This window comes from Macrosteles quadrilineatus, unplaced genomic scaffold (genome assembly GCF_028750875.1).
Source record: "Macrosteles quadrilineatus isolate MER2022 unplaced genomic scaffold, UCM_ALF_1.0 Scaffold_4__1_contigs__length_99947679, whole genome shotgun sequence".
NCBI classification, from domain to species: domain Eukaryota; kingdom Metazoa; phylum Arthropoda; class Insecta; order Hemiptera; family Cicadellidae; genus Macrosteles; species Macrosteles quadrilineatus.
The window spans coordinates 98,593,048-98,616,289 of NW_026542597.1; the positions used below are offsets into that span (position 1 = coordinate 98,593,048).

General features: G+C 34.2%; 2 protein-coding genes across 2 annotated transcripts in view; both read left to right on the forward strand.

Annotated features, from left to right (window-relative positions):
* LOC128991553 (dystrophin, isoforms A/C/F/G/H-like) overlaps nucleotides 1-10,690 on the forward strand; it is a 557,771-nt gene extending 547,081 nt beyond the window's left edge. Inside the window, exons 35-40 of the mRNA XM_054414541.1 lie at nucleotides 410-666; nucleotides 1,174-1,311; nucleotides 1,806-2,046; nucleotides 2,433-2,550; nucleotides 3,961-4,059; nucleotides 7,258-10,690. Of these exons, the coding sequence (XP_054270516.1) occupies nucleotides 410-666; nucleotides 1,174-1,311; nucleotides 1,806-2,046; nucleotides 2,433-2,550; nucleotides 3,961-4,059; nucleotides 7,258-7,343 (939 nt within the window). The 3' untranslated portion in view covers nucleotides 7,344-10,690. The remainder of the gene's footprint in view (nucleotides 1-409; nucleotides 667-1,173; nucleotides 1,312-1,805; nucleotides 2,047-2,432; nucleotides 2,551-3,960; nucleotides 4,060-7,257) is intronic.
* Nucleotides 10,691-14,038: 3,348 nt separating this feature from the next.
* Nucleotides 14,039-22,029, forward strand: LOC128993208 (uncharacterized). The gene is made up of 6 exons (XM_054416973.1): nucleotides 14,039-14,168; nucleotides 16,832-17,144; nucleotides 18,487-18,616; nucleotides 19,678-19,783; nucleotides 20,275-20,337; nucleotides 21,739-22,029. The coding sequence occupies exons 1-6, from the start codon at nucleotides 14,139-14,141 to the stop codon at nucleotides 21,901-21,903; spliced, it is 807 nt and encodes a 268-aa protein (XP_054272948.1). The 5' UTR covers nucleotides 14,039-14,138; the 3' UTR covers nucleotides 21,904-22,029.
* Nucleotides 22,030-23,242: the final 1,213 nt, after the last annotated feature.

A 23,242-nucleotide genomic window follows, 5' to 3' on the forward strand; every position in this document is an offset into this window, starting at 1 on the left:
TAAGAAGTGCCCTCGATAAAAGGGCTATCTATTGAAATAATGTGATTACCCTTAATAAATCTTCATTTTTACAGTACTCTCATCTAATTCTTCTTTTAAGAACTTTGTGAAATAGTTTCCCAAGAAGCAAACTGTCATTGGGCTACCAATAATTGGTGCTATCTAACAAAAAGTTAACATTAGATAGTCACAAGACCAGGGCTAGAACCAGGATTTTCTTAGGAAAACATTTTAAAATTTCTGTAATTTTCAACATTCATGTGACAGAAAACCAGCTACTGCTGGAAACTGGATTTATCAATACTACAGAAAATAGCTTCCTAAACACATCAAACTACATAAACTTTGATAACCAAATTTTTTGATTAGTCCGCACAACAAATATTAATCGAGCGAACACTTTTCACAGACAACATCAGGTGAAGATGTGAGGGACTTCACTCGAGCGTTACGCAACAAGTTCAAATCTAAGCGATACTTCAAGAAGCACCCTCGTATGGGCTACCTGCCTGTGCAGACAGTGTTGGAGGGAGACGCTCTAGAGAGCCCGGCACCGTCTCCGCAGCACTCCACACTCGCCCCCGACATGCACTCTCGCCTGGAGATGTACGCCTCTCGTCTGGCCGAGGTCGAACTCAGAACTCGCACAAACTCAACTCCTGACTCGTAAGTTATCAGTTTGAATGGTTATCAGTTCATTCAAGGTTTACCTGCTGACTGTGTCATAGACATTTCTATATTGGGAAAACCTCATTATACTTGTATGTTAACTTTGATACTATTGACTTTTGGTCACTGAAGTAGACAACCCATCTAATGGACCAGCTGTAGCCTTTTGTTTTTATTCAAAAGAGCATAGACAGATTGCTCTAAAGTGTTAAATCCTCTCTTCTCTACCAGTTTTTGTTTCTGAGATAATTTATGTGTAAAAGATGCTGTAGCTTTTACAAATTTGTCTATATGTTCAATGTGGTTAAAAGGTTGGTGATTTTGACAAAAATTTGTAATTTTTCACCAACACTTTGTCGGTTGCTCAATCCATGTTCATTTTGAATTTAAAACTGGTGACAACTTTAACATGAGGGATGTCTCGGTCTTTTAATAGTCAAGCTTTGACCCAGTACTATTTACAAACATCGAATGGAATTCATCACAATTTGTGTTCTGTTGCAGGGAAGACGAGCACCAGCTGATAGCGCAGTATTGCCAGTCACTCAACGGAGGTGATGGTGTTACTGTGCCTCGCAGTCCCGTACAAGTTATGGTGGCCATAGACCAGGAACAGAGAGAAGAACTTGAGGCAATGATCAGGTAAAGCAACTGTGAAAAATAAATGTATGCTGCGTTTGAATTTAAAAAAATTAATATTATACGGGTAATGTAGAAGATTGCCGCTGAATACTTTAGTATTTTGCTTTCATTGAATTTCTCAATGGTTTATAATCATTTTATATTTATACATCATACATTCACATTTTGTAGGTTTCAAAAATTGTCTTTGGTTCAGCAAATTTGCTTTTATAAATAAATATTTTTGTAATTTGGTTTATTTGTAACCTTTAAAAATGTGATGAAGTACAAGTAACACAACATTTTCATACAACCATCAATTTGTTTTTTACCCTCTATGACAGTGGTGTGATGAAGAAAGAATCATTATTGCTTATAAGGGAAAACTGTACAAACTTTTCAAATTTTTGTGGCCATTTCTTTTTATAACAAAGACCCTAAACTCAATCAACACTCCCTATTGACTGAGAGGGGATTACTGTATGGTCTGATACTACCGGTCTCCGTCCCCACAGAGAGTTGGAGGAGGAGAACGCCAACCTGCAAGCGGAGTACGAGCGACTCCGCAGCTCCAGCAAGGCGACTCCGGAGTCGACACCAGAGGAGCTGCGAGGCGGAGACGCCCCAGACATGGCGACGGAGGCGAGACTGCTCCGGCAACACAAGGGGCGACTAGAGGCTCGCATGCAGATCCTGGAGGACCACAACAGACAACTGGAGGCTCAACTGCAGAGACTAAGACAGCTGTTGGATGAGGTGAGGCAGAGTAGACACATTTTAAGCTTTCTTTCATTTAAAAACAGTATATTTGTGTCCCTCCTTTTTCATATACATCCTGGAGTTGAAGTTTAAGGCAATGTTGCAACTTTGCCACACTATATTTTGTTATCCAAAGTACACACATTCCTCGATGAAATTCCAAGATTCCACAACTCGTCGTGCTTTGATTTTTATGAAGCAGATAAATTTAGCGGAGTTGACATAGCTTGAGCAAACAGTCAGTTGCTTTCAGACAAAGTACTTGCCTTCTACCTTTCATCTAAAGCAATTGCAGTTTCATTTATGTACAAATCTGAAGAGCAAACTCAGAACTAATGTCAATGTTTAAGACATGAAATTAATTGTGTTTTGTTCTTCCGCAGCCGAACGCCAGTGGATCGCCGGTCAAGACTGGTACGCTGCAGACTCGGTCCGTCACGGCGTCTCAGTTAGCCACAGACTCACCGGCCAAGATGAACGGACATTACACGGATCATCCAGGTAAACCACCTTATCACACTAAAAAAATATGTTCCTACACTAGTTGGGAAAAACAGGATTTTATCATTCGTTACTCTACCGTCATTTTAAATACTGTCTTTCTATAACGGGATAACAAAGAATGAAGGTTAATGGAATTGGGAGAAGTGAAAAAAAACTGTCATTATTTGTCAAGAATGGTCCATGCATTTTATTAGTTGCACATGAGGCACTTATAGTCTTTTTGTTAGACATCATCAGTTAGATACAATTATTGTACATTTTGCACTTATTTTCTGTAAATAACTTGTACAGTGAAATATAATGGGAATAACATTGTAAAAATGAATAACTGTAAAAAATATATAACAAAAATTGTAAGAAATAGTAATACTATGTTATGTTATTGATTAAAAGTGTACATTTGTATAAATTTTGATTATGACAAGATTTTAGAGATAGTTATTTATTTTTATATGGTTTTAGAAAATAAAACCAAACATGGCTACTAAATAATGCGTGAATTTACTAAAATCTTTTGGTGGTGCCTTGTTATGTTAGTAAAGTTCATGAAAAATTTCATAAACATGTTTTTAAAGCATTATAGCTAAAACATCACTTTTTTTGTGGCTAAGACACATAACAACCTTCAAAAAATGTTGTCTGTACAGTGTACACACAATTTTAATTTTTTTTAAATTGTTTAGTAATGTACCAGAATTTTACATCACAAAAAATAAATCTGATCGATCAAGTCAACATTTTCTAGCTTTAAGAATTGATTCCAAACTCCCTAGACTGTATTGGATATTTTATAAAGACACGACTGAATCAGTTGGTCCAGGGGTTGCAATGCATGATTTCAGTTCCACCTGATACAGTTTTGTCTGTTAGTGTTTGTATAGAGTTTCTTAGAGTCCGTGAAGCAAATGGTCATCACACTGACAAAACTTTAAAGGTCTTAAACTCTAGATTGGTAAAGGCCGAGTCTTGGATGCAGTTCAGTAAATATTTTTGAATTATGAATTATATACACAACAATACTGTTAGAAATTTAGTCTTTGATGGTTTCACAAAGCTGGGTAACTGAGTGCTTGCCTAGTGACCAAAAATTGCCGCTACAATCATGAGAAAAGCCCTTTTCTTGGGCCCCAGCTGTTCTTGATCATAATGAACCATATCTTAGTCAGATTCAGTTAGCTATCATATAATTCTTTGAACATTCATCTTTCTCTCATTGTCACAACAGAGTTGTATTTGAATAAATAAACACCCTAGGGTGTAAGTATCATATAAATCTAATCTAGTCAGAATAATGTTTTAAACAGTGAGAACCTTCCAAACTACCAACAGTATATGGTTTTTGTAAGCCTTGCCAATCTAGGGTAGGTGTATGGGTGTGGGTGGTGACAGTTAGGTTATGTTGGCCAGGAGGGCGAGGGTGGAGTGAGAGAGGCAGTCTAGATCGGCCGCCACCGCCACCTGTCAGTGCGTCTCACAACAACCTAGGCCATCTACATCACATGGCAGGTCTGCAGCATGGCTTGTAGTGTGCTGTGTGTAATGTTGCGTAGCTTTGACGAATAATTATTGAGTAATGTTTGGCAGATTGAATCTGTGTTATTTTTGGGCGAGTGATGTTGAGTAACATTGAGAAAGTAATTCTGAGTAATGTTTGTTTGTAAGAGTGATCCTGTCAATTCTGTGTAATGTTTGAGCGTAATTTTTTGGGCGAGTGATGCTAGTTAAGTAATGTGTTTAGGCTGTCGATGCTGAGTAATGTTTAAAAGTAATACCATGTAATATTTCGGTGAGTGATTCTAGTAACGTTTGGGCTAGTAATTCTGATTAATTTTTGTGAGAGTGATTCTGTGTAATATTTGTGGGAGTGATTCTAGTAATGTTTGGGCTAGTAATTCTGAGTAATTTTTGTGAGAGTGATTCTGTGTAATATTTGTGGGAGTGATTCTAGTAATGTTTTGGCTAGCAATGCTGAGTAATGTTTGTGAGAGTGATTCCATGTAATATTTGGTTGAGTGATTCTAGTAATGTTTGGGCTAGTAATTCTGAGTAATTTTTGAGAGAGTGATTCTGTGTAATATTTGTGGGAGTGATTCTAGTAATGTTTGGGCTAGCAATGCTGGAGTAATGTTTGTGAGAGTGATTCCATGTAATATTTGGGTGAGTGATTCTAGTAATGTTTGGGCTAGTAATTCTGAGTAATTTTTGAGAGAGTGATTCTGTGTAATATTTGTGGGAGTGATTCTAGTAATGTTTGGGCTAGCAATGCTGGAGTAATGTTTGTGAGAGTGATTCCATGTAATATTTGGGTGAGTGATTCTAGTAATGTTTGGGCTAGTAATTCTGAGTAATTTTTGTGAGAGTGAGTATCAGTATTGTTTGGGCGAGTGATTTAAAGTCCAGCTATGTTGTTCATTACTGTAGTTTAGTTTGATCAGTGCTTGCTCAACCGCTTAAACTCTGGAGTCCTACTAAATATATTTTGCCGAGTAGTTTATTTGCTTTGCTTGTTGTGTGGTGCACGGCTTATTGAGTATGTCGGTCGCTCCTCCATGGCTTGTGTCATTGATCTTGTGATTGATTGGTTTGTGAAGTTCACCTTGTATTTTGAATATTTTTATTGACTGATATTTGCTGATATTGATTGCCCATTTACATGGTGGATTCATAATTTTATAGTTAAGAATACAGTATGGTATTTCCATCATACTTGTAAAATAAGTTTTGTTTGTTTTGCTGTTCTGAAAGCTTTGTGTCATTTATAAAAAGTAAATGCTGTTGGTTAAGTATTTTCATAATTTATAGAAAACTACTCATCCTAAATCAATTGTATTTATTGGAAAATAAACAACACATAATAATGTCTACTGTCTATTCTACTACTGTAATGAAATCTAAGTAATTAATGAGCCTGCAATTTGGTCCTAATTAAAACTTTTTCTTCCTACTCTGTACTTACTCATATCATGTTGACTATATGAATTTACCATTTATATCAAAATTATAAAATATATTTTAGGTACAAGTGTTTGGTGCACCAAGTTTAGAGTTTTCTACACACTACATTTGACCTTACCAATATTTACATGTTTAAATACCCCCGCCGCAGCAAACCTGCAGACTAAGCGAATTTCCATTTGCCTGATTGGATTTACACTAAAATGTCTCCTTAAAAATATCACATTTATCCCTATTTAAATAGAATCAGTTTAACACACTTAGGTTTGCTGCAACAGGGAGGGTAAAAGTGTTTTTTTTATGTAAAATGTTAATTGTTAGTAAGAAATAAAAACATGTTCCAAATTTGGGCAAAATATGTTAATAAACAAGCAAACTACAACAGTTTACTTATTCTCTATAAGAATAACATGGGAATTTTAAATTTGCATTTTTTTTTAATTTTCTCCGTAACCATTAGGCGCATTATAACGCTTCAATATACTAAATTATTTGTTTTTTTAAGCTCTACAAAATAGTTTAGAAATAAATTGCAAAATTTGATGTTTTTTGGGTCAAAAATGGGAAAAACCCATTTTTACCCCATAAAACCCCCCATAAACCCCCGTTCCCATGGTCTGATCATGCTGGTTCGCAAACTCGTTCGAATAAACGTAGGTTTACATGTTTGTACCAAATTTAATCAAAATCGGATCATTTTTGCTCGAGTTATCGCGCTAACGGACACATATATATATATATATATATGAATTTGAACGGATGGTGTTTTTGGCCTCTAGGGACCTCAAAACGAAAAAAAAAATCGGTCCCGGGTCCAGGTCTTACCATGAGTACTACGGTAATAGCTTATTCCCTATATGGGAAATTCGCTAAAATAATAGTCATGTTAGACTTATGTTTTACGTGTATGCTTCTCTAACACATTATTATTTTTCATGCAACAGCTGGGAGAATATAAACTGGTAGGTTGGTGCTTTAGAGTGTCATTCAAATGTTGGTTTTAACACCCTTTTCATGTATTTTTGGAAATATAGATAGTTGATCTTTTATTCATTAATTTGAGAAAACCATTTTATTACGACCAATTTTTTATAACAACAAATGGTTTGAAAAAATACCTGTAATTTAAATGGTAACAAACTATTTTAATTTTATATAAATTTATATAAATCCTTACATCTAGTTTGAGATTGCATAAAGGTGCTATTATTGAGATTGCAAATTGAGGTGCTATTATTTATTTTATCAGTAAAAAAATATTATTCAAACAAACACTACAGTATTTTATTGCAAAAGGCTCTAATACTTTGAATATTATTAATGTGTTCTTGTTGAGAGTATCCCTTACTTTGCAATTCAATTAGAATTGTGTATTTATTTGTATGAAAATTGTACCTACATCGTTTATATTTTACATCATCTTGGTAATGGATTTGCCTGATTGATTGTCATTTTACATAACAAAAAATAGTTTGTTTATTTTTTAATTTTAAATGACTGGATTTTGTGGGATACTGTATGTGAAAAATTAGCATAAAGTTCAGTTTATTATACTAAATGTTTAAGGTTTAATAGCAAGCTGTTTCTTTTGTGATATTTTGTCCAAGTGGCCTGAGTAACTTAAACCTGATAATAAATTATATTAAGTTTGTAAAAAATAATTAATCTTTCTGAACCAGTATTGATTTGCAGGAATCAACGAAATAAGGTATTTTAACAAACTAATTAAGCCTGTGTATTGTTGAATAGGAGACCTTGGTAAAGCTGTGTCGGAGTTAGTGACGGTGATGACGGACGATGACCGAGCGTCTGCGAGCGACTCCAGCAGCCAATGAGATCGCACAACATGCCTCGACCGACCAATCGCTTCCTTGCATCTTACACATTTCATTCTACATATCTGTCAATAACGCTCGTCATATCCTCGATAAGTTTTAATTAATATTTACATTGTAAATGACATAATATATTGTTCGATATTGTTAGCCAATTTGTAAGTTAGTGACGACCTACGTATAGAGTTAAGGGGTTATTTACAGCTTTTGATGATACGATTAATAAAAAATGTTGCACAAATTTTAGTTTTGTTTTGTTTTTACCCTTTTAGTTTGTTTTGTTTTCTTATTTGATTATTTTACTGCAAGTGAAGATAGGTATTATTTTTAGTTACAAAATTCAAAATGTTATTAAAAATACCACAAAAAGCACCAGTTAGTTATTCTTTTGACAATTAAAACATTCAAATAATTTATAATGTTAAAAAATAAAAATAAACAACTAAAACTGTGCTTAAAAAATTAAAACTACACAAACCTCATTTCACTCATCATCCCTTCAAAAATGCCAAATAAAACTTTAAAAATCTCAAAATCTTTTACTTGTTTGTACTTTTTAACTAAACCCGATTTACACACAACCATCTTACAGCTGTATATATTAACAATTAACAAAAGAATGAGTGTGTGTGAATTTGTATTAATATACACACATTTAAATACAATAAAATCATAGACAAATAGAATAAATATAGACTGTCAAAGGAAGGTTCCGCGATGTGCTGCTGGAGCGTGCTCAGTGTTCGATTCACTGCCGTCGTCAGCTCCTTGCCATATGCAACCAGCAGACACTGCAGCGGTGTGCCCCGTAACTAAACAGCACTCCTAGCGGTGGACACCAGAACATATGATAACCGCAGAACTGCTGTCGGTCCATATTTATTTGATTCTTTTTATCTATGATATAATACACCATAATGTTCCATAGATAATGTTTTTCCAAACTACAGTAGACTTGCTCAATATGTGTTCTCGGACCAAATGCTTACAATCATTTTGTAAAAACTTAAATTAAAAATTTTCATTGATCAATCTCTGTCTCATCTTTTTTACTACTTTTTACTAATTAGTAACTGCTAAACACCTGTGCCCAAAATTAAAATGCTCCTAACCAAACTTTAAGAAATACTCATGTATTAAACCTCCCAACTGAATAGAAGATTTTTTTTCAAACAGTGATTTTTTTCTAAACCATTTTGGTATTAACTCTACTACAACTGAAGTGCAGACTTTTATTTCTTAGCTTTCAATGTTGACTTAGGAAATTATTGCATAAGTTAGACAGTTGAATCTGGTATGTAGTTATAAAATGACACAGCGCAACAAATAGGGTTAATGGAAACATTTTTACATTTTTATAGGGATAAAGTGGTTTTATTGTTTTATGTACAGACAACTTTCGTGTTGACCATTACCTTAGCACAAGCTTTAATTGTGAATGAAGAGTATATGCTGCTTATCAAACACTCAGTCAAATCTTGATTGTAGATTAGAATCACAACTACTAGGTAACATTTAAGATATATGTTACATTTCTTGTGATGTTTCTCATTGATCTTGATGGTATCTTTATATAAACCTGTTTTTTAAGCCACTAAAATAATGTATGCATATTATTTACATCCAAAAATGTTTTGTTATTTTAAAATTAATCAAAATTTAGTATTTTTAGAGATGTTAATTTTAATTACAGAAAGTTACTACCCAGCAAACAAATTGCAGCCAAAAATAATTATGAAAGAGAAAAGTTATGTATAAACAACAATGTAAAATATCTAAGTTTAAAACATTTTAATTTCTTTTGGAAGAATTCAAGAATTTATGCATTACCAACCTGATTATTATACTGGATAATTTAGAGTTTTGTTACTTAACTTTCACTAACAATTTTCTAGGTCTTATTTTCACTAAGGTACTTAACACAAGATGTTTGAAACAAATACTTGTTTTAAATTAAAAAGGGATTTAAAAATCAAAATATGGTATAAAAATTGTATTTTTAGCTGAGGGAACATATATTATGATTTCCTTACACATGCTCATCGGAACTTATTATTTTATCTTATCCACATATTAAATTTTCAAAAAAATCTAGAATTTCATCAAAGTTTTTTTTCAATTTACTAATTTAAGCGTTCAGTCCTAATATTTTAGCTACAAGAGAGTGGGTATTATCGGATTAATTTTTTGAGAAAACCCCCTCTAAGAACACTTTATTTGTATACATCTTAACTTACTTGAAACTCAATTATTGAATCAAGAGCTGCCTCATCGAGTCTTGAAAATAGTAACGTACACTTAACACACACTGGCAATGGAATATTTTTATTAGTAAAACTTGTTTTGAAATGAGTCTCTTAACATACAATTTCATTTCTAGAACCGGTACCATGCATTAAATTGTGTTTTGTTTTAAATCGTATTAGGCTCACTATAATTGTTGCATTATTGTTTTTTTTTTTTACTCTTAATCAACAAAATGTGGTCATGCACCAAGTATTCCATTTGGTTTACACAATCAACTAATAAGACACGAGCCATCAAATGCCACTGATCAATCTAAGGTTTGACTGAGTACATCTGTTTTGATGTCCATTTGTGAATTGTCCAATGCCTGATAGTCTAGGCCCCGTGCATATCATGTAGAATAAGTTGTACAGACGCCCCTACCTAGTGCTATGTTATTCTAGCTCAAACTCGAATATAAGTATATGAACTGACTCTTTATACTTAATGTTGAAATATGTAATTATGTAAACAGTTGGTATATTGAACATGCAATAATTGTTTAAATGATTAGCCTAAGAACTGAACATCTTGTCTACCTATGTGTGCTCTTGATTCTTGTACTTTTCATACTGATATAGATTTCTAGATTGATTTTAACTCGAGATTAGTTTTTTTGTTGCAGTTATGTATTTTGTGAGAATCGATTTTCCTTTAAATGAGGCTGGATATAGTTATCCTTAGGTTATATGTTTGTATGTTGGATAATATTTAAAAACAGACAACTACGTACTTTAAACAAAAATACATTTGTGTTTAAAGATTTGGACCAACGCTTAATCAAAATGTACTTTTTACCAATTTTTCATAGTTTTACATAGCATGGGAGAAGTGAATCCTTTAAGTTTAGTAAACAGTCTTCGTTTAAGGGAAAAATGACTAAGCTCAGTACATGTTATAGTTGTTAATTTGTAGTTATTTTTCTACGTAGTTTTGTTTTAGGACTCAATTATTGTTCAATTGTGAGACTGTTCAGAGGGTATCTTCCAAATGTCGTTAGTTATAACAAAAGTTAGTGCCTCGCGCACTGCTTTGGTTAATAAAATGTTTCTCCTTTGTAATGTTGGACTTGATTTCCGTTGTTGACTTTTTTCACTTATGATGTTGGAATAACTGTTTTGAATACTTCCCAGTATACACTGATTCATTAAAAAACCTTACCTTAGTATACCTTATTTCATAAAAAAAAGGAGAATTATACATACTAGAAATAATAACTGTTTCTTGATCAGTTTCTGAATAAGAAGAGCAGATTTAACACACAGAAATGAGGTACAAAGGAAACTTGGGATGGACCGTGTGCTTTCAGCTCTAGTAGGCCTATGTTGTGCATATAGTTGGGGAAATATACCTGTGAGAGAAAGGAAGAGCACGAGTGGTGAGCACCGTGCGGAAGTTCCTATCCCACAGAGAACAGGGTCTTCCCCCAGTGTGAGCAAGGTACGTGATGGCGAATAGAGTGGAAAAGGGAGGTTAGGAGAAGCAACGGCTTGGACTTTGCCCTAGACACCAGCGACTAGTGCAAAAAAATACTTAAGTGCACCAAATTGAACCTCCTCTGTACCTTACATATTAACAGTATAAGTTTTTAACTTCTATTATCTGTTTTCTTTATTTTATTTTGTTTAAATTTATTCACACACGGTAGTTGGTGTAGTTGCTCGTTTTCCAGTCTGGGAACACTCACCATTATATTGAATGGTTTAAAAACAAACTATAACAGTAAATTTGAACACAATATCTAAACAGATAAACGTTTACGATCAAATGTAATTTTTGTTAATCAGCAATAGACTGTAAGCCTAATCCGATACTTCTCATGTGTTTAAGTTGTAATGGGTCAAAATTATAAGGGGGTAGGATTATGTAGTTAAGTAATTTATCAGTATGCTCATTTATCCCTTACCTGAGGAAGGTGATGGTAAACCAGTCTTGGTAATGGAAATAGCTCTGTAGGGACGGCTACAGAGAATAGGCCAGGTAGGCCCAGATTTACCCATAATTTTGATAGTTATTTCAAAATTATCATGCGCTAGGGATGAGAGGGGCATTCTGGTCTGATCTGACCGACCCTTCGAGTGACGTAGGTGTTAGTGATTTTGCGTTAGAGTGGAAAAAAGGGTGGCGAAGTTCCTGGAGTTTACAGATAATACATTCACTAAATAATGTTTACTGTTATTCAGAGTTTTTAGCGACTAAACCCTAACTTTCATTATTTCACTAAAAGAATCCACGGCAGGACCTTTATCGGGTAATCGAACCCGTCCAAGTCTGAGTTAGTGAATGCTAGGGCTTGTGTGGTATGGGATAAAGATTAATGCAGGTAAATTATCGTTAGATCTATGTTTATAATCGAGGTTGGCGAGGTTTTATTAAATAAATTATTGATATTTTATCTGGTGCATGGTCAACCCGGTAGAAGCAGGTCGTACAAACACGTAGCATATAAATAGTTAGAGATATTAACTTTTGAGGTTGATAAAACCGCAACAATAATTTAGTTTTTTATCATTATTTTATCAATTGCATTATATGCAGCAATTCCATTATTAGTTTTTCACGGCCGCCTTGAACTCTATCATGCCGCGGCCCGCGGCCTTCGAAGTGGCAACGCAAGTAGGGTGGTTTGTAACAGCTGTTTTGTTTGGAAGCAGCTAATGGTATTTGTGTATTTACGAAAGCTTAGTTAAGTCGGGTTTTCCTAGGCGTGGAAGTATAAAGTGGAGAGCGGACCCCACTTGTCTTAGGTAATTTAATGTTAATGTTTTCCTAGAAGCGGAGTGGAACACCATGTTAATTTCTTTTCCACTCTCCGCGTTCCTCTTTCCGCTTCCGTGTCTAGGAAAACCCAGCTTTACTGGACTATGAAAATATTGACTCCACTTAAAATGTACAGATATAGATTTTTAATGTATATTGTTTTGGTTTTCAATTCTCATTCTCTATGTTTTATAATAAATTTATGTTCATAAATTTAAATTGATTAATTAAGTGCGAATGAATGAGCTCTGTCATGTTATCTTATGGGACGTCCGTCACTAAACAACTCTCCTTACGACGTTGCCAATTCTAACAGGCCGCGGTCTGGAGTTAAAAGTGGCCGTGGTTATTCCCATGTATGAGCAATGATGATGCTACAGTAACACTGTTAGTACTGAGTCCACACCTGATCTACACTACATATTTGTACAAATCTGTACCAATGACAAACTAAAGGGGTTCTTTCACGGCCACCTTTAACTCCAGGCCGCACACCATCCAAGTGGCAACGTGGCAAGTAGTGTTGTAACAGCTGTTTTGTTTGGAGGAAGCTACGTATTTGTTTATTTTTTAAGAATACGAAAGTTTGGTTACTGGACTATGAAAATATTAACTCCACCTGGCACCTAAAATGTACAGACATACATTTTTAATTTTATTGTTTTGGTTTTCAATTCCATGTGTTTTGTTTTCAATCTTTTAATAAATTTATGTTCAGTTCATAAATAAAAATGAATAATACGCAAATTAACGAACTGGTGTCACCTGTCTGCCATGTTATGTTATGTCTGTTTCATGGTGCAAAAATTAGTTTTTCCCATTTTTTACTGTAAAAACAGAAAATTTCACAATTTCTTTCGAGACCATTTTGTAGAGCTTAAAAAAATAATTTTGTATATTGAAGCATCGTTGTATGCCTTACGGTTACGGAGATAATAAAAAAATTAAATTTGAAATTCACGTGTCATTCTTATGGAGAATAAATAAAGTGTTGTACGTGTTGTAGTTTGCTTGTTTATGGATATATTTTGATCAAATTTGGCAATTTTGTTTATTTCATACTAAGCTATCAACATTTCAATAAAAACACACCTCAATACCTTCCCTATAGCAGCAAACCTAGGTACTCATTAACAATAATGTTATTTAAATAGGAAATAAATCCGAAAATTTTCAGGGAATATTTTAGTAGTAATCCAGCCAAGAACTTATTTGACCATTCAACAATACATGCTATCAGCATGCTATCAGTGTCAGTCTCGTCATAAAAAAAATTACAAAATTTTACAAAAATTACAAATAACTAACTATCAAAGGGAGTATGTTTTATCTATGCTATCATCAAGACGCCACAGAGAGTCCCAAGACATTTTTCATGTGTGGACTGGACTGAACATTTATTGAATTTATTTTATTTTTTGGAATGTGTTATGTAATTAAGGTGGATAAAGATAAAATCATCATTTCATAATAATATATATATATATAGGTATATATATATATATATATATATATATATATATACGTTGAAGGTTTTTATGATAGTTACAGACAGCTTCATGACTCTAAGCTTTGTCAATCCGACATTGAATATTGAAAAAAATACCGTAAGGCGCGAAACCAGCCGTTTGCGTTTGCTTTGCTTACCTTCGCCTTGGTTTCTGTTCGCTTCTTACGACTACGGATTTAGAAGAATTTGCTATTATTCGAACACTAAAATATTTTCAGTGAAACTATTTCACAATAACAATGTCTTATTATCAAGGAAATAGACCAGGGGTAAGATTTCTACATAAATTCTAGCTTAGGTTAATATTATTGAATCATGGGTGTCAGGAAATTGTTCATGTAAGTTAGGCCTAGGCCTAGAGGTTATAACTTAGGCTGTATTGAATTTCTGGTAACCAGAAGTAACTTAGCCTATATTGATGGGGCGTTTGAATCAGAACACTATTTGTTATTCAATAGTTGCGTTTTCTATTCGTTATTCAATATCCTAGAAGTGAGAGTCGTTGGAATAAAAAAAAACCTATCACTATGAGCTAGCCTATTGCTATTAGTGTGTTTAGTTTGAATAATTTTATTCCAACATTACTTATTTTGAACCGATTTTGCTACTCGAACACATACCTAAACAGATTTTTCCACTCGGGTTTTAAAGAGATTTACTTAGTTGGCATAAGTTAGATGGTCTGTAAGCTTTTTTTTTGTTTAGGCTAATTCAAATCCATTCTTTAAATGTGTTTTGTTAGAGGGGTAGGCTACATTTCCATATCTGTTGGCACAAACAACCGAATGAAAATATCGATCGATATATCGAATTTAACAATAGAATAATCAATATTACTCATTCGGTTGTTTGTGCCAACAGATATGGAAGTGTACCCGTCATTTTCTCCGGAAAAAACACCGTTTCCTTGAAAAAACAGAATTTCCAAGATCCGATGGATATTAACAGAGATAGAGCCGGAAAAGCGTCAGGAAATAGAGTTAGTGCCAAAATGACTAAAAATAGTTAACTTAAGTTAAGGTTCTAGGTTGGGTTAGGTTAAATTAAATTATATTAGGTCGGGTTAGGATAGATTATATTAGGTTAGGTTATGTTGGGTTAGGTTACTAACAATACCCATTTTATTAATAACTTAACCTTTTCCTGTTAATAAGAGTACCTAGTCGGTAACCCAACCTAATCTAAGTTTAAACCAAACCTAACATAACATAACGCAATCAGCGTAAAATGCCACACAGTTTAGATACCAAAAATCTATTGTTTTGAATACAATTATTTTTCATTGTTTTCCGGGAAAATGGCGCTTTTCTGGTTGTAGCTCCGTAAATATCCATCTTGAAAAATTCTTGCATATTCTTGTTGAGCTCACTCTAAGTACCGATTAATTTGAGTACTTTAGTGACCCATTTCCGCAAAAATGTTGTTTTTCCGCTTTTCGGGGGGGGGGGGGGGGGGGGGAAATGACAATCATTTTTGAATTTTTATGAAAATTGTATATTGTTATTTGTTCTGACGATGCCTATTGCATTTCATGCCTAATGGATAATAAATCATTTCATTTCATTTCATTTCAATTCAGGACGTTATCTTACCGTAAGAATTGTGGAAATAATATAATTTTAGCGAGACATTCGTGGTTGATATAATTACCGTTTAAGATATTCTGTACCGGTAACCAATAAGTTTCAATTGATAGTTAAAATCAACTAGGAACCGTATTCAATAGTCCCTTCTCTAACCACAAGGATTTTTTGTAATTTGATAGCTTTCATAACCTCCGATGTTCTTAGGTCCCATTTGAATTGTTCTCATATCTATAATTAGGATTTGGTAAGGAGGCCTAGTGTTTCTTTTTTTTCTGGAACCATTTCGCTGTTCTGTCCGTCTATTTTGCTGAAGTGGGTATAACAGTTAGAACAGAGAACTATAGCTGGCTTTAACTTTGTATCACTTCAATTTAAATCCCGACCGCTTGAAACACTGCTCGCCTTCAAATCTAAAGCATTCCACTCCAAGCAAGGTCATAACTTTTCATTGAAAAGTATAAAGTAAAAGTAACTCAATCCAGTTGCCATTTGCCATTGGGCTAACAATAACTGATGCTAACTCATCCAAGAGGTTGATGTTGGATAGGCTGATCCCTAATTATTACCTGAAGAGAGCGACACACACACACATGCACATATTCAAAAAAGTGAAGAATGTAGTAAGATGGTCTGTGTATCTTTGTTTCTGACAAAGAACAGGCGTTTTTTTGGCAGGACCATTCATTTCAAGCCCAATGATCAGGAACTGCTCATTTAAGTTAGGTCCAGGTCCAGTTTTGAAAAGCTAAGTTACTGCCATTTGATTGTTAAGTGAGCACTGTAACCACTCACCTACCCAGCCAGTAACAAGACCGGATGTAAGTTTAATTTTGTGGATGCACAAATACCAAAAAATTTCAATTTTTTCCCCTTGGATCCTTATATAACCTAATCCAAACAATTGAAAGTTCTTTTTATCTGAAAATAAATTTAAATGAATATTTATTCGACACCAACATAGGCCTTCTTTTTGCAGGGTGTATTTTAAGACAAAGATTTGTAGCCTAACTCAAAGAATAGCTGTAGAATGCATTTTAAGATGGCAGCTTTGTATTGTAACTGACTAAATCTGCAGGGTTCTATCCAAAGCCCAATAATCAGAGACCACTGCATCCAGTTGTTTCAAACCTACAGGCTGATCTCTCGGGACCAAACAGGCAACCTTATTACTAGGCAGGCACACTAAGGCGTTAGTAATCCACTAGGCCTATGCTGTAGCGCTAAAGGTAAAAAAAATAGTTAGATTATTGAAATAATTTAATTTTACTCAAGTTTATAATTAAATTAGGCTACATTATTTCTTATTTTTAAATATCTCACCAAGTCCTCCTATAATTTTGTCATAGATACCCAACCAAAGTCAGTCGATCATGTCTGAAGTAAACACTCTTCAAGACTTGTCTACCTCCTCACCTGGGATGTTGCCCGATGAAGTATCTCTGGACCATGTGTTTTCAGCCATGATGCAAGAGTTACAGGATTTGTTTGACCAAGTATCTGCTTGTGAAGCTGAATTTCAACAGATTACCCAAAGACGTTCAAGAAGAAGCCAGTCAGAAGACTCGAGAAATAATGATGAATATATGGAGTTGTTGGCTAAAAAAGGAAATCTCTTGGAAGGGATCACTTCTGCGTTGGAGAAGATAGAACTATCTCCTGGTAAGTTTTATATTCCTATTTTTTTTTTTTTTAGATAATTTAGGTCTACAGGTTATGGCAGTTAGTTCAATTCTAAACAATGATCCAGGGAACCTTAAATAATACTTAATTAGGCCTAATACAATTTTTCAGTGAGCAACAGGACTTATTTTTTAGGTACTTAGTGAATGGTTATAGGCTTGTTAGGATTAGGCTACAAGTAGCTACTTTCCTTAATAACTTTAATAGGCAGTTGGAAATTTTAATCATCCTGATTACATCTGGTGTAATCACCCAACATCTGGTGGGCAACAGCCGTTTTCTTGATGGATTGGATTGTTTCAGTAAACAAACATTTAAATTACCTGGTTGCTGTCAAAACGATCCCGTTAAGTTTAAATGACGCTGGTGATAAATAGCCTATCCTGACAACATTGGTCAACCAAAAACCTGCGCAAAGAAGTTCCAAATTTGACTCAGCTTGCAGAATATGTCAAGTATAATTTAGATTTCACATTTTTTTCTTGAGTAAAAACTTGCGTTGACAAGTGGTTGTACTTTTGTGAAGATTTATCAGCCTATGAAACTCAAAGGGTTAAACTACATGGAAATTCCGAATTGTAGTTACCGTACAAGAGCTACAAGTGGTGCTGTAAGAGTAACAAGTTGTTCACCAGGATAGCTTGAAACAATCCTACCTTGGTAAAGTACCAAGTCGATTAAAGTATCAAATCTGCTGGGTACTTATCACCTCAATACTTAGCCCAAGGGCTTGGTGGTTAGTTTATGAATTTATCGCCTTGATGTTTTACGCCCCAGTTGCAAAAGTCAGTGAAAAGTCAGGCACAGTTTATAGAATTGCCACTACAAGTCAGTAGCGCTGTATACCAGATTCCGAGTTGGTAGGTACTGTTCAGAGTGGAGTCCAAAATATTCTCTGAGTTTCGACTACGAGCCAAAAGCGCTAGCGTTGACTACAGACAACTAAGGAAAGAAATGAATCTCGCTTGCAAATAAAGGATTTATTTAAGGAACTGACTTAACCGGAAATATTTTCTCAAGTGTCTATTAGACTTAATATTCAACTTGTCACATCACTTAAACTATTTCAGCCATCAAACTACGTATGCAAAGGCCACGTGATTTACTGGAGGCAAACAGCCTATCAAGTCATAAGTTTCACCCAATCCCTTAGCAATGGAATACTTTTCAATTTGTTGCAGTAGGTTTTAATTGAAGTGTGTTAGCTGAATCTTATAGAACAATTGATCAGTAACCTATTATTAAATTACACTTTGTTAAATTTGTGTATGTTCAAACTTTTACCCTTCAACTTAGTTGTAATGACCATGCAATTTTTCAGATATTCCAAAAGCAAAAGTACATTGTTATCAGAAGTATGCTACTCTTCTGAAAGACAGACATGACCAAATCAGCCATGACGTAAGCACACTCATTGCAGATCTGAAAGCTACCACAACAGAGTGTGAAAGGTAAATATGTTTCTTTAGACATAAATATTCAAATTACTTCTAAAGTTATCTTTTTAAACCTTTGGCTATCTAAATATAAATGTATTCTCAATCTGTAAAATCAAAGAACTTTCATTCTCTTGATCACAACACATTAATATACTGTATATGAATTTGAACGGATGGTATTTTTGGTCTATAGGGACCTCAAAACAAAATAGTAAATCGATAATAGCTTATTCCCTATAGGAGAAATTTGCTAAAAAGGAAAAATTTAATGGCATCATCATTTATATTCTATTGTAATCTCAATGAATTATAAAATTTTCAAATTTTTGTAAATCAAGTGTCATAGTGGATGTCATATTTTTTTAAATGTGCCTATATTTGGATGTTTCTTTTCAATTATTAACATGTCCGCCTTGGTCACTAACAAGACTACAAGATCACATCACTCATTCTTCACTCATATATATGGGTTAAAACTTAAAATTTGCACATAGTGGTGTCCCCATCTTAAAAAATTGATATAATCGAATAATTATATCTTTGTTTATTGATTTTCACACGTATATATCAAACTTAATTATTGAGCATATGTAGGGTAAAGTTATAAACAGATACACCTGATCACAACACCATCTTCTGCGATTACGTTCATCCTTTAAGACGGCTTTTGCCGCTAATGAATGGGTGCTTCACCGTAAATTATTGGATATTATTCCAAATTTCTCCATTCGTACAAAAGTATAATTCACATACTTTTTCCTAGCTCTATAGAATTTTTACGTACTTTTCCTTGTTTCCCAATTGGCTTGATGAACAGACAACCTTTTCCCCAACAGGTAGTGGGGATTAGCCCGGATATTCTGACAGAACTTTGGTGAACTAGCAGTTTGTTGTCTGGCAAAGTAGATATTCTCATATGCAGGATATGATGATAGATACTATTGTTTGAATCTGGAGTTGTACTTAAAGTAGAATCAAGAACATATAGTGTAAGTTAAAACATTGCGTATACACTGTGAACACCCATAAAACATCTAGTAAATATGTACTTCAAATTATTCATTGAATTCTAGGGTCGAGAAACAGATAGAAACATTCAAGAAGTTAAAGGAAAACGAAGACGTTACAAATGAGGGAGAAAAAGTTAATCAACTGTTCAATGAGGCAAAAAAGGATCTGGTAAGTTGTCTGAAGACCACACTTGTATCGAATCACTCTGTTTAAAATCAAACTATACATACTGATGAGGATTATTATGTACAAGGATAGGGATCAGCTAGCTTACCTGGTTGATTTTAGCTTTGGTAACACACAAAACCCTCAACACAACAGTAAAACTTGATATTTTGTCCCTGTTAAGGATTCTCCCTTCCGTTCTGTTCCCTGTTAGGGAACAGGGACGAAATATTGGGTTTTACTGTTTTTTGTTAGTTTCGTATATAATGTGTTTTTTTTTTACATAAATGTATTACGATTATGAAAATATTCTGTTATGATTATAACTTTAATAATTTAGGTAATGATTTAATAATTATTATATCACCATGAAAGATTTCTATCTTTCAATAATGTTTGTAACCAGTATTTATCCAGTGGGTGATTATGGGATTTCTATAGCAAAAAAATTGCTTTTGTAAATGCAATTAACATCAAGTGGTGTTTTGTTTCAGAATACAATTCTGTCGGTTCTATATCCTGAAAACATGAAAAGGGAGTTTGCATTAACAATGGCTGTGAGTATACAAATTCATAAGATTGTGATTTTGAGTGTTACGGCAACCTTTTTTAAATGGTTGAACAAACTACTGCATTTGAAGCACTAGAACGATGGAACATTTCCTCAGACAGAAAATTTGTTAATCACTATCTTTGATTCTCCTTGTCATAAATAATTTCTTCTCAATACAATCTTTATATTTTGTTCAACTGCATGTCACCAGTGTTCGTTCTAGGACCTTGTCAAGGAGGGGATCTTCCACACTAGAAGGGGCTCCTCTACTGAAAAAATTGCATTTTTAAAGCAATTTTAACGTATAGAACTGTTTCCAAAAACCTGCATTATGGTTTTATGACAAAATGTATGTTTAAATTTATATTTATTTATTGGGAGGGGGCTTTAGCCCCGATGGCCCCCCCCCTGAAACAGCCACTGTTAGATTCTAGGCTAGTTTTAGGCTACATAGATATTACTGTTCCATTCTCAACTTCCCTTCAAATATTCAGGTAACCAAGACAAACGAGAAATTATCTGAGCATCTAAGAGGTATCGATTCACCTGCTCTGCCATTATGATTTTACAACATCAGTGAATGGTCCGTTTGTTTTTTGTGTGTGAGTTATAAAAGGTTAACAACATGTGTTAATTATTGAAATGAATGACCATCATACCAAAAAGATTTACAGTAAAGTCTTGCTATTCTAAACTAACTGGAACTGAACTGTGTTTGAATATATAGATGTAATTCTGTAATTAGGTCGATTTGTATGGATGGTGAAATCATGGGGATTGTGGTTGATGTAAGTTTAGTTGTTGTGATAGTGAAATATGTGAGCTTTATAAACGATCATGCAAGATGAGACAATGTTGATAAAAATGTTGCCGCAAACACTGGAGAGAATGACCATGCTTCTGCAACATTTTAAGCTATTGAAAGCGTCTATGTTGTTCATATGGGAATAATTAATTTTGCCACGTTGATATTAACTATAAAATGCAGTTTTAATACTACCTATAACAATGTTTGTGGTATCCGCACCAGATTTGCCACCGTTAGTGGAGATATTGCTAATTCTATTGACGTTTGTGATATCACTTGATTCAAGGAAATTTCAGTCATCATTGCTAACATCACCAACATTTGCGGTAAGATCTAACCTTTAAATATTTTTAGTGCCTTGCCGATGTTCGGGAAATCATTATAGTTCTCAGCATTATTGTTAAAATATACATTACATAATTTCCAAACTTCAGTTCGCAATAGAATGATTATCGAATTAGCTGGGCTTGGAATAGTGGGACTCTACTGTATTTAATAGGCGTACAAATAGACACTGAATCTTGAAGTTTACCTAAAAAAGAAATAAGATCGGCTCAACAACCTTAGAAGTAATTGTGCTATTACTTTTGTTTACAGCAATTGACGGACGCATTTATGCAAAATGATAATGAAGAGGATCAGTTCATTGAACTTTCACCTGAAACTCTGCAAAATCCTGCAATGATCACGATGATGAAAGGCCATGTGATCGTCAAGGATCCCTCAAACCCCATGAAGTACCGTTTGAATATGGCTGAGTAGCCTAAGAGAATGATAACGGTTCTGCAAAAAGTGTACAGTTTCATTGTTTCCTACATATTTATTTTTTTGTTACCATGTTGCATATTTAAATAAAACTATTTTCTACTTGTGTTCAAATAAACATGTTTACACCCAAATTTAAACAAATCCTTTTCTTTTCTAAAGTTGTGGCTGGCAGAACCCCACTTTGGATCTGCTTCTCACTTGTGGTGCAGACTGTACCTCCTCGGAAATGTAACATCTTGGAAGAATTTACCCGTTTAATTTTAATAGGGAAAATTCAATCTTCCTACTAATCTTACTAATATTATAAATGTGAAAATTTGTGTGTTTGTTTGTTTGTCTGTTTGTGTGTTTGAAGTTCAATCACGCATAAACCTCGGATTGGGCTGAAATTTGACATGATGATAGCTTACATTCCCGATTAACATATAGGCATATTCTTATCTCAAAAATCCTTTCGGGCTCCACCCCAGTGGCTCTGTAATTCCCCATGTTAACCTTATGAGTATTCATATTTAAAGGGAATTAAAGAAGTTAGTCAGCTGTTTCAACTAAAAAAGATGGTTCTATGATATGGAAAAGCATTAAAAAGTTGTAAGATTTACCAACAGGGTGCAGCACTATATTTTTTTTGCATTTATGAAAATAGCTAATTTGAACTAAGCAGCAACAAAAAACTGTGATTCACAATGAAAACTGTCAAAGTAGGATTGTTTACAGTTAGGTTTATGTTTTTCATTTCATGAATAATTTGTGATACTTTGCGAATTGTTGATAATTTATTTTTCTCTATTGTTTAGCCCTCCCAGTGTTACTTGACGAAAATTCGACAAGCAGCACACTTTGTGTAGTGTTACTTGTCGATTTTTCGACACGCAGACATCGTTTACGGCGAAGGCTCTATGACTGACTGAATCGGATTGAACTGGATCGAGTTAGGTATCGTTCTTTCCGTAATATTCTAAGCTTTCTCCAGAGGTCTGTCTCTAAGCGCTATTCATTTTAGTTCCGAAAATATTGTAGCAGACAGCTGACGTGCGTGTATTTGTAAACAGCTAGGTTCCCCCGGACCGATGACTGATGTGTTTTATTACGTTTATCATTGTTTTAGTGTTAAAAATCAAAAGTAGTGATATACGTGGTGCATTAGAAGATTTAAGTGGTTTTGAAGTGCTGGTTGATGATCCTGAAGAAGTAGGTAGTGATATTGATGTAAATTATCAGCCAGATTCCTAGCTATGGTTAGGCTATGCATTCTTAGCTAAACGCTATGTACTGAAATCAGTTTTTTGCCCATAACTTATTTATTTGCAGATCTACTTCCTTATATTATTAT

Coding starts and splice junctions, on each gene's coding strand:
- LOC128993208 (XM_054416973.1), top strand. CDS start 14,139: ATGTCTTATTATCAAGGAAATAGACCAGGG. Junction 17,145..18,486: donor GAAGATAGAACTATCTCCTG/GTAAGTTTTATA, acceptor GCAATTTTTCAG/ATATTCCAAAAGCAAAAGTA. Junction 20,338..21,738: donor AGTTTGCATTAACAATGGCT/GTGAGTATACAA, acceptor TTTTGTTTACAG/CAATTGACGGACGCATTTAT.